Below are 12,033 nucleotides of genomic sequence, written 5' to 3'. Positions count from 1 at the left end.
ATTAAAAAGTTTAATCCTTAATATTTCAAAAAGTGCTTCTTTAAATTCTTTGAATTTTTTAGTAAATACTAATTAGGTTATGGTCTATTGTTGGTAAAAATTTTGTTTTGAGGCCACAATGGGTTAATTAAATATGTTGCGGTATGTAGTGGAATTATGTAGTCTATTATTGCTATATGAGAGTGTACACCTCTAATAACCACTGCTGATAAGGCCATGCCAACTTTGTCTTACACAATGAAGGTGTCCAAGTACAGTGCAACCTGTATAAGTGACCACCTGTATTGAAAGACCATCTTTGTGCTGCAATTTATTTAGCTGGATTTACTGTATGGGTAATTCTTTGCACATGGCCCCCTCGGAATTGGACAAATTTGGTGGGTGGATATCCAAAGTGGTCATATGTCCCTTCACCCATTGCTTGTATGGCTTCCCAGAAATGGCTTATTTAGCATGCTGTTTTCGCTGTACTTGTGATCATTCAAAGCATCATAACTTGGGTGTTTTTACAATGAATTATACCACTTTAAAGCTCAAAGAAAAAGCTTTCATTTGGTATATTTAACAGCTTAATTTGATGAAGTTGATAATTAACTATGTCTCCTAATCTTTGACCTTTGCTCTACCAAAAAGTGCTGATTAGAATTTTGTGAATATTTGTCAACATTCACCTATTAGTTGCAAAAGTTTCAGTTGGGATGAGATAAGTAGCTAGCGGTGTTTGCGGTATTATACATGTAGTAGATATCCCATGCAGTATTGCATACCTTGAAACCCATTCTGTTGATTTAGGTTTGCAGACACACAAGACTCTTTGATTCAACTGCAAGTTAATATAAACAGGTTGTGACAAAGGCATGCCTGTAATACAAGTTTGTTACTGTGGTGATACAATGTGATGCTGTTTGGTAGCAAAAGTCATTTCTTTTTCTTTTTTGTCAAAGTACACACAACCACTTCTTTTCCTTGGGTCTGTGAGAGTTAGAATGTCGAACAAGTTTGATGGACCGCAGAATGTCAGCTTTACTTCCCAGTGTCATTGCAAACTTCAAGCACACAAGCTAACCACCGATTCTCTTCTTGTAAACAAGTGACAAATCCAACAATGGATTCTGGTGAAACTTCATTCTTTGCTAGAGTAACTCTCTCTTTCCTGAAAACATCAGATTATGAGTAAAATTTTATTTCCACTCTGCTTTCTGAAATTGGCACAAAAGAGTGCTTTTCTCATACCATGGATTATACGCGAGAGTTGAAAGCAGCATCCCTATTGTCACAAATAATCTTCATTTTTACAATACCCACAGTAAGCAGAAAGTATGTTGTTACATGCTCAATTGAACAACTGATGTGGTGTCATTGTACTGCCTTTGCAAGCTATATAAGCTAGCTGCATTTGAAAACTATACAACTAAATAAATTGCAGCATAAAGGTGGTCTTTCAATACAGGTGGTCACTTATACAGGTTGCACTGTACTTATACAGGTTGCACTGTACTTGGACACCTTCATTGTGTAAGACAAAGTTGGCATGGACTTATCAGCAGTGGTTATTAGAGGTATACACTCCCATATAGCAATAATAGACTACAAAATTCCACTAAATACCACAACATATTTAATTATATCTCTTGAACCCATTGTGGCCCCACCACAAAAATTTTACCAACAATAGACCATAACCTTATTATTATTTACTAAAAAATTCAAAGAATTTAAAGCAGCATTTTTTTGAAATATTAAGGATTAAAGTTTTTAATGAAGCCTGCTTGAACCTCAATTAAATTGATATCCCATAGTTTAAGGATTACTTGAACTATCAATTAGCAGTCTTTCATTGCTGAAAATTTTATTTTAAAATATTAACACAGTGGTGAGCTACAGTTGATTTTGTAACTTAAGGCGAACCAATTTTTCATGAAATATTCAAAATATTTGTAGTCATAAATCAGAAACTATGTGGTGTATGAGGCTAAAAATTGGAACAGGTGATGAGCATCATAGGTACTACAAACACACCAAGTTTATTCAAAATCTGAGAGGTGACCCTACAATTTCTCGGTGATTTGACATGGAATGACCCATATGCTATTGAGATTGTATGTCCTTTACAAAAAGTCTTCCAAAAAGTCATGGGGATTCAGTACTATTGTTGATGATATCAAAGTAGTCTTTGATTTTCCTGTGAGTGGAGACCTTCCAATAAGATCATACGGTACCTGATGGATTGATCACAAGCGTAAAACTTTGCAGTGTGTGTTGGACAGATTCGGTGTATATATTACTCATTTTAGAGAAGTTTAGTCAAGACGTCACACTGAGAAGTTAAGACAGAGCTTGTCTAAAGGGATATCTCAAGTTGTGGAGACATTCCAAGATCTTGATAGGTTGTGCCATGTTTATAGAAGCTGTACGACCAGTTGCTGTGCTTAGCTTAAGTTTACAGGAGTTGAATACTGACATAGTTCTTTGTATTGAATGCACCTTAAAAATCTTTAAGGTCCTTAACTGCTTTACAAATACAGGACCCATTGCAATGGCCCACTGTGAAACTAGCTAGAGAGAGGATTAAAACTGTTGACGATAAAAGTGAACACCAAGGTGCAACACTGAAGTGTTACAATGTTTCTACTCTAGAGTTTTGTAAACAAAATGTTCTGGCCAATCTCGAAAGATTAATTAGCGAAACAAAAGAGCAACTCATGTGGTCAGACCCTGGATTACTCTGATCTACTTTAGCATTTATTGACACAAAAATTGGATATACAAAGACGATGGTGTTGGTGGGGATTATACAATGTTTGAGGTCAGAGAATCAGTGGAATGTATAATAACAAAATTCCGAAATCCACTTGAGACAAAAGAAGCCTCTCTCTCTTCAATTCAAGATGAGGTGGAAGAGATGCATGTAAATGAGTACTACCGAAAATTCTTGCCTATCAGCACCAGCAGCTATAGAGAAATATGATACAAACTGCACACATGTCATGATTCTAACAGGTGGCCAACCTTACTTTTACTAAGTGAGTTGATATTCAGTCTACCTTTCAGCAACAGCCATCTAGAGCAAATATTCTCATCCCTAGGATCCATTAAAACAAAACGCAGAACAAATCTTTCCATTACCACACTTCATAACTTACTTGAAATTTTCATTGAAGGTCTGCCTCTGTCAAAATTTTCACCTGATGTAGCTGTAAACCTGTGGTGGAAAGAATGTAATACCAGTTGAAGGGTTACCTTGTAAACTTTATAGACCGAGAAAGAAAAGTAGCACAAACAGATTTGATGAAAGCAGTAGCTCAGAAGATGAACTTACTCTCATGCGGTGGGACAAGTGGTTTAAACGAGTGAACAGTGATAATGAATTTGGTGATCAGATGACTTAGACTCATGTGAAGTACTTACTATATTTACTCACTTTGAGATTTACACTGTACCATTACTTAAGTTTATTGTTATTTTACTTGTAAGTTTTCACTTCTTCATCATTATGATCACAGTTCTATAGCAAGGTTAACTATATAAAATATGTTTAGCATGCATTGTCTATGAGAGAGGCTGAGCCCCTACCAGTTATGATGTCACGAGTGTATCACATGATTGAATGTCATTCCAAATGTGAAATATACACATCAATTGATCATGTAGTGGAAGCATTGTGCTTAATGTATGTCTTACCTGAAAGACTATAATTTTTTTTACAAAAATAGTGCCACCAGGTTCAATCTCATAGCACCTATTTTTTCAAATTTTCCTTGAGGGGGATGCCCCAGACTCCCCTAGAAGGAGAGCATGCTTCACATGCTCTGAGTGCGCTTTGCGTACTGTGTATACCCACAAGCAGCTATCCTCTGCCCCTCATTTTTTCGTACCTTCCTCCACCACTGGCCAATGTCAGGCAAAGTTTTACTTTACCTGACATTTTATCAGCCATAAGAAAAAATATATATAATTGTCTCTGGCTGAGATGTGCATTCAGATGTAACTAAGTCAGTGCCGTTCTTTCTTTTGATGTGGTATGTGCGTGTTCACCAGTCACAATAATATGTCACAAGAAAGTAAAACAAGTGTAAGGTAAAATTAGGAATTTTAAGTTTATTTAGGGATCATAGAAAAAAGTAGAGAAACAGGGGGCCCACCTGGAGATATACTAGTGGACATTTAATCCCTAAGTCAGTGGGTAAAAGAGATTGAATTAGGGATTAAATGTCTACTAGTATATCTTCAGGTATAGGTGATATCCCTTCCTTGCTTCTCTACTTTTTTCTATGTTCCCTAATAGAACGTAAGATTCCTATTTTCCTTACACTTATATCTAGGACCGCGTCACATACAACCAAGTACATACATCAACATGACATCCCCTGGTGAGGCTATTAGGTGGTGAAAGCACGATCCCCAAATCAACTCAATATGCCACAGTAGTGACAGATATAACGAAATAGTGGCGTCGTAACTAAAGGCCACCAGTAGCTAAGTGCCAGTACATCATTGGTTTGGAAATGGCACAGTGATGTGTACACATACAAAACATACAGGAGAGAACTATACATTATTGCAGTATTGTATGCGGCAATACATTGTAGACAACATCAACAGATAAAAATTATACAGCACAGTATCAACATCAACTAGAGCTAAATAAGTTTCATCAGTGGTGTAGCAATGGCAGAGTGATGGGTGACACACTATAATTATGCATACACAACTTGCAGGAGATAGATACACAATACTGTAGGAATATGCAAGCCAGATGAACCAGATAAAGGAAAACAGCCAAGCCAGCCAGAGCCTAGTAGCTAAGCCACTGGTGAAGGCAAAAAAGATTAGGCATGTATTGAATTGCCTGACTCCAACACGAAGGAAGTTGGCCATGCCAGCTGCACAAGACAAGGTTGTTTACTTGTATTTTATATGTAACTGTATTGTAAAGAGCATGACTTGTTTTAATGTTTTCTTGTATTGTTTAATTACATATTTTATGTGAATGAATCCACTGGCAGCTGTCATGGAGACTTGAGATCTTACAAACAAAAACTTACTTGTAATCTTTTTGTTTACCTGTAAAGTGGCCTCTGGCTCTTCTGCAGTCACTCCACCGGACATTTGTAATTAAGCAAGGGTGTGGGACTGGGTGTTATATAGAATTACATGTTCATTCAAGTCATCAGCACGAACAGGCGTAATTATTATACGTTTGTGCCTTTGTTCATTGGAGAGTCGAGTCCCGGTTAGTGCAAGTTCATAGGCCTTGCAGTTTTCCCCAAACATTAATTATTTATTTCATTCATTATTATTATTTGACGTAATTTTAACCGCATTTCGTATTTTTCTTAGTACTTGGGTGTATAATTACATAAAGTGGGGGTCTTAAGTAGTGAAATGGTACATGTATACAATTCAAAATAAAGAACAGGCTCAAAGTTTTAACTGTCAAGTGAATTTTCATAAGAAAAGAGGATATAGTTCTAGTGTTGTTTTTCCCTTTAGGTGGTTTGAGTCAATTATGCTTAAGCAACAAAAATTGAATTACAAAATAGTGTTAATTTAATGTATTAGTATTAATTCTTTAAGCATACAGCTAGGTACCTGATTGTTTAGGAACAGCACAACATCTACTTGTTGTCATACTAATTATTATTGTCATTACAATTTCTTTTTACAAATTTAAGTGTATGTAATTACATGTATGCTAGCTAACCCCTGGCTGTGGAACTTTGATACTATTATGTGCATGAAAGAGTTCATAATATTTGTATCATCCAGTACGATAGTTACTGTATACTAGGGGCCACAAAGGAGTAGGTGTGGCCCACGAAACTTTCACCCCCAAAAAAAAGCAGCCTCAATTTCCCCTGACGAGGAGGAGGCAGTATTGGTTAGGTAAAAACAAACAAGCTTTCAGATCGACCCGAAATGCTTTCAACAAGTTGCTACGGAATTTAAAAAATAATTTAATGGAATTTTCTAGTGACTGACTGCCTTATGCCTTCAGACAAGCGTGACTCGATAACGGCTAAGGCTACGGGCTTGATTTTTTCACTGTTCGATGTCGCTTCGGCCCGACAGGTACCTTTTGGCATACCGCAGTACGTATAATGCATTCTTCATGGACTTACCAGTGTCCTCCTTTCTGTTCCATTCATCTTTGCTGACAGCTCCTTTGTGTCCCATTCATCTTTGCTGACAGCGAAAAGTGTTGATTTGGCGATAGCATGTGATGGCTTCCCTTTGTAACGGAAAATATCTGTATTTGTCATAGTGGCTATTTTGATAGCAGAGGTGCTTTTCAAACAGTTTTTGATTCGTACTGCTGTGTAATGGGTTGAACATAGCCGACAACGAAGCGTAATGGATACTTCATTTTTCTAGCGCTAGACAGTAGGAAGAGCAAGATAATCGATTTGTACAGCAACTATACTGAAAATAAACTACAGGCGCTTACATTCGCAGCCATAACTTCCATTTGGATTAGTCTACAACGTTGCAATTTGGCTTAAAACGTTCACCATGGATCAGCACATCAACCAAGGTATAGTGTTAGCTTTGTAGTCACTTGTACATATACATATGAAGGCGGTTTGGTAGAAGAAATGATCACAGTCCTGTTTACGTTTACCGCATCGTAAACAAACGCACATGACACGCATATGGTTGGAGCTAGAGATACGAAACAAAGATTTTCAAGCTCCCCATGAACAGGTGAATAAGATGGTATATAGTTTTAATTGATTTGAGTCTTCCTTCCTCGAGTACTGGCCCAATAAAATTTGCATAATTTTTTTATAGTATGCATAATTTTACGAATTATTTTAAAATTTCAATTTTCTCAATACGCTTGCTTGTGCGAACAAGTTGGGTTTTTGCTGAGACAGTCACAATTGATATAACTGGGGCGCATGGCACCATTTCTTTTGGTATGCGTGGCACCATTTCTTTCGGTATGCGTGGACTGCAGAGGTGCTTTTCGAACAGTTCTTGATTCGAAATTCTGTGTAACAGGCTGAACATAGCTGACAACGAAGTCTAATGGATACTTCACTTTTCAGACGATAATTGGGGATGCGGCACTATTTCTAATGCGGTATGCGTGGGTTCACCAGTCATAATAATTATTTACAAAAAAAAGTTACCAAACAAATACACAGAAAAAATTGGAATTTTCAACTCAACCATGCACATCGATAAAAAGTACTGAAACAAGCTGGAGTGGTGCACGATATTAAACAATAAGAAGTGTTGTATCCCTACTGTGCATATCTTGAGCACAGTAGGGATATAACACTTCTTATTGTTTTACTGTGATTTAATATCATGCACTACTCCAGCTTGTTTCAGTACTTTTTATCGATGTGCTATGGTCCCTACTCTAGTTGAAAATTCGAAATTTTTCTGTGTACTTGTGGGGGAGAGTGTCGATCTAACTGGAGTACATTTAGCAAAGGCACTGCTGCAAGTAACACCTCTGGCTTCTGAAAGGCTTGACCTTATTATTCCCAATCATCACCTATCAACAGTTCTTTGTCATCAGTAGAATCTTGTAACAGTGCTTTAATACAGGCCATACTGGCAGTTAGGCACTCTCTCGCCTTACAAATGTTATGAACTCTTGGTACATGCATAGGCATAATAATAGGCTTTATGTTGTGTACACATGTCTTTCTTTGTTTTGATAGCTTAACGTGTAGAGTTGGTCTTACACAAATGGTCACTGTTGAAGTCAAAATACCCAACCGATTAGTTGGTCTTGGTAAGTTATTGCTTTGTTGAGAAGTTTAATTATACCATATTGACACCCTAGTGATTGGACACCAAGGAGAAATGATAAGTAGACTCCAAGCTGAATCAGGGGCTAGAATACAGGTTGCACCAGGTATTCTTTTGAAAATGCTTCAGCATAGCTATGTTGGAAATTTTTATGTATTGATAGATGGATCAGAGATAAATGGTGAAAGGCAGGTGACAATTTCGGGGACTCAAGACACTGTTGAGTTAGTTTAGTATCATTTGTGTTATGTATTTATACATATAGTTCATACATGTTAGTGAACATACTGGATTTGGATATGTAAACTTAGGCCTTATATTCAAATTTAATTAAGCATTCAAACACAAGACAGTAGAATATATACCAGGAGGGGTAGGACATGATGTCACAACACGTATAGTTTTGCATCATTTAATTAAATTCCAATGATAATTATACAAGTGATGAAAAACTAATGTACCAGCTACTTGCATCATTGTATCAAGCTACAAATTTTGTGTAGGAAAATTTCTGGTCTCCTTCCCCACTATACGGTATACGTAGGTTTTGAAGGTTTGTGAACTTTTGAAGCATGTTTTGTTTCCAACATACACTTATGATGCTTTGTTGCTATTGTTGTTATGTTACTGTATGGTAAATGTTACTGTATGGTGGTAATATGGTAGTGACCTAACTATTCCATGTATCTTGTTGTATATTGTTTTATATTGTACATTATTAAGCCAATTGTCAACATTTAGGAGGGCTAAGGTATTAGTTGAAAAAACTGTTAGAGAAGTTGGATTGGTTGATTTACCAACTGTAAGTTTGACCCAGTTGTATGTAAGCTATAGGAGTAAGTTATTGTGTAATGTATTTAATCTCCAGATCACAGGTGATTGCAATTGCATGCTTATATTTTTTGGGGTAGTGTTACAGCCAGAGCGCAAATGGAATCAATTAGTGCATGTGCCTGATATGCAATTACTTTAATCAGCTTATATAGATAAGATACATGTACACTATTTATCACTATTAGTATATAGTCATCACAAACTAACTAGGGTTACGCTAGCCTTTTATACCTACAAACATGTTAGAATATTGTTTTTGCTAACTTTCTCTTTAATACCACCGCATGCATGCTTCATAGCAATCTTATGCTGGTGAAACAAGTTCCTGAAGATGTTATGAATGCCTTTCACAATGGGCTATATGGGCATTAAAAAATGACATACCTAGCCTGGTAGGCAATGAATTCCTTCAAGGGGAAAGGAAGCGTCTCCCATGCTTGACGAACAAATATGAAGGGCAACCTCTCTAAAGAGTTATCTGAGAAAGCACAATAGATGCACTAGCTATAAACAGTTCAAGATACTTCTGTGTGCTTTTGTTGTTACACTGCATAGCAATGTAATTGCCAAATTACAAAATAATGAATGATTTACAAAATACACTGAATTATAATATTCACCAATTATATTCAGGTTGTTATAATTTCCCGACCAATTAATTTTATGATTCACGGATGCGACGGGTCAATGTTTTGGCACACCCATAAATAAGTGTAAATCACACACTCTTTCGAAAAGATTGCTAATATATCTAGACTCTTTAACCAATTAATGTTGGTAGCCGCCATATGTAGTATGGCATTATAAATCGCAAAAGAAATAAAATCCAGCATCACTATAAACTGTTTAGTGCGTGTAATTGTGAGATGCACTAGTGCTAAAGTGGACACGCCCATAGGTGAGCCGTTTCTGGGATAACCAGATTCTTCCCGGACTAGTGTGCGTTTGTTATGTAGTAGTGTAAAGTGTAACCTTTCATAATAATAGGTGAATTAAATCGTTCTTTTAGTTGAAAACAAGTTGTTAATAACAAAGAAAGTGTTATACATCAATGGAGACAGGTAAAGTCAACAGTCGGCTGCTTTATCCCAGATGTGGCCACGAGTGCAGATACGCATGCGCAACAGCAAAAATGGGACAAATTACAATGAAACCAGCTTTGGAATGGATCGCACTGTAAGTAAACTGTATAGAATAGAGTTCTTTGGAGTGTAAGGCACCTTTGTAGATAGTTGGTTGGGATTCTGTTGTTTGTTTGGGATGGTTTTTACCAATGTTTAGATTTGCCGAGTAATAACTTTGTTGCGGTTAGTATTATGTAAAGAAAACAACACAATTGAGTTCCTAAATTCATGGCGAGTATTTAGATGTATGGTTACTAAATAGTTCTGTGTATGGAAATGGTAATATGATGCAATTCGAAATGGTAATATGATGCAATTCGCAGTTTCGGCTAGTAGTCGGAACTCAGCTGGAAATGGGTTAATTTAATTAATATTATGCAAGCAATAACAGGTGTAGTAGCAAAGTAGAAGGAAATGGAGCTCCATCACTGTATTTCCGAAGAAATTTAGTGTTTGTTTTCCACCTGTCCAAGATCAAGATACTCTAATAGAGCAGTCATATAAACTCTAACAAACCAGTCAGTTGCAGCTGAAATGATTTACATTTTAGTTATTTTTTCAACTTGTCGGGTCACTACTAGAAGGCAAACAATCTGTGAAACATATGGTTAATTTTGGTATGGCATAAAATAAAGCATTAATTAAATTATATGCATGGTTGCTAATAGCTGAGATCACAAAATCATAGCATGCTATTTGGGATTATATTAAGAAGACAAAGTCGAGCATATCAATGGTGTCCTATTATTACCATCTGTTAGTATACATGGGCATGTGTGCCACCTGCCTGCAGTGCATCCACATGAAGGACTCCTATAAATACCACCACACTTGTCCGACGTTTGAATTGGTGAACCCGTTTGGTATGTGCTTGACTCCACCTTCTTCATGTAATCCCAAATAGCATGCAATCACTTCGTGATCTGAGCCATATGGAAATTATATTTCAGAAGGCTCAGTCTCACATGTCATGGTGTTGTTTGTAGCTTAACGCAGGGGAAGCTGAGACCATTGCACACATACAATATGTGACCGTCTCAGCGAAAACCTGTACAGTTCGCACAAGCATGCGTATTGAGACAATCGTAATTTTAAAATAATTTGTAAACTTACGCATGCTACAAGAAAAACTACCTGTATGCAATTTTTTATCAGGCCATTACTTGAAGAAGGAAGACTCAAATCGATTAAAACTATATACCATCTTATTCGCCTGCTCATCGAGAGTTTGAAAATCTTGGTTTCGTTTTTGTAGCTTCAACGGTATGGGTATCACATGTGTTTGTTTACAATGCGGTAAACGTAAAGAAGATTGTCATAGTTTCTCAACCAAGCTACCTTCATACGCCTATGCGCAAGTGACTACAAGGCTAAAACTATACCTTGGCTGATCTGCTAATCCATGGTGAACATTGTAAGCCAAATTCCAACTTTGTAGACTAATCCAAATGGAAGTTATGGCTGCGAATGCACCTACCTTCTCCCACCCATCATCGAAGCATTTAGGTATGTCTATAAAAGCAATCCAGTGGTAGAACTCATATTGGCTGGGTTGATTGATCACTCAGCGCGGAGAGGCTATCAGCCTTCACTGGCTTGGGTGATTAGTCGTACTGGAGTGAGCCCCGCAGGCTATTAGCCTACACTAGAGCACGTGGGCAACTGTGCTTTATTGCCCACAAAGAGTGCTTTATTCGTTCAATAAAGCACTCTTTGCGGTGCAATACAGCACTCTTTGTGGTCGATGAAGCACTGTTCGCCAGCTGAGAGTGCACAGTTTTATGAAATTTAAAGTACACCTTTTCCTTTGATCTCGCCCACACAAAGTTCTATAATGGATGGTTAAAAGGATTTATCGCAGCCAGCGGGTAATAGTACAAGAAGCAACCAGCTTATGCGATCTCACAGTGGCCATAAGTAGCTTCATGGTATCCTTAGGTCTTAAATCAGCTGTGGCAGATTCATATTGCCGGAGTGTCTCCACTGAACACAAACTGGCATTATGTGGGAAAATCAGTAAAAATATTCCCTTAGGACTGTTCCCTGAGAAGACTGTTTTGCTAAGGTTGATGGCACAAACTCTATCCCCTTCTGGCGTTTAACAACGTCGGTCCAATTGTAAAGAAGCCAAATCTGCCGACAGGGATAGTCTGGTCAACGAAATAATATCACCCAAGAAAACAGCCTCAATTTCCCCTAACGATGATCAGGCAGTATTGGATAGGTGAAACTAAGCCCAAACAAGCTTTCAGATCGACCCGAAACGCTTTCAACAAGTTGCTACGGAATTTTAAAATTAGTTTAT

General features: G+C 37.3%; 1 protein-coding gene across 4 annotated transcripts in view; it reads left to right on the top strand.

The window, feature by feature from the left end:
- LOC136266236 (far upstream element-binding protein 3-like) overlaps nt 1-12,033 on the top strand; it is a 63,744-nt gene that overhangs the window by 11,941 nt on the left and 39,770 nt on the right. For all 4 annotated transcript variants that reach the window (XM_066061245.1, XM_066061244.1, XM_066061243.1 and 1 more), the window contains exons 5-8: nt 7,680-7,753; nt 7,805-7,876; nt 7,934-7,994; nt 8,512-8,572. In XM_066061245.1, coding sequence (XP_065917317.1) covers nt 7,680-7,753; nt 7,805-7,876; nt 7,934-7,994; nt 8,512-8,572 — 268 coding nt within the window. The remainder of the gene's footprint in view (nt 1-7,679; nt 7,754-7,804; nt 7,877-7,933; nt 7,995-8,511; nt 8,573-12,033) is intronic.

This window comes from Dysidea avara, chromosome 9, assembly GCF_963678975.1.
Source record: "Dysidea avara chromosome 9, odDysAvar1.4, whole genome shotgun sequence".
Lineage (NCBI taxonomy): Eukaryota > Metazoa > Porifera > Demospongiae > Dictyoceratida > Dysideidae > Dysidea > Dysidea avara.
The sequence above is the reverse complement of the archived record's forward strand: the minus strand, read 5'-3'. Positions and strand labels throughout refer to the sequence as shown.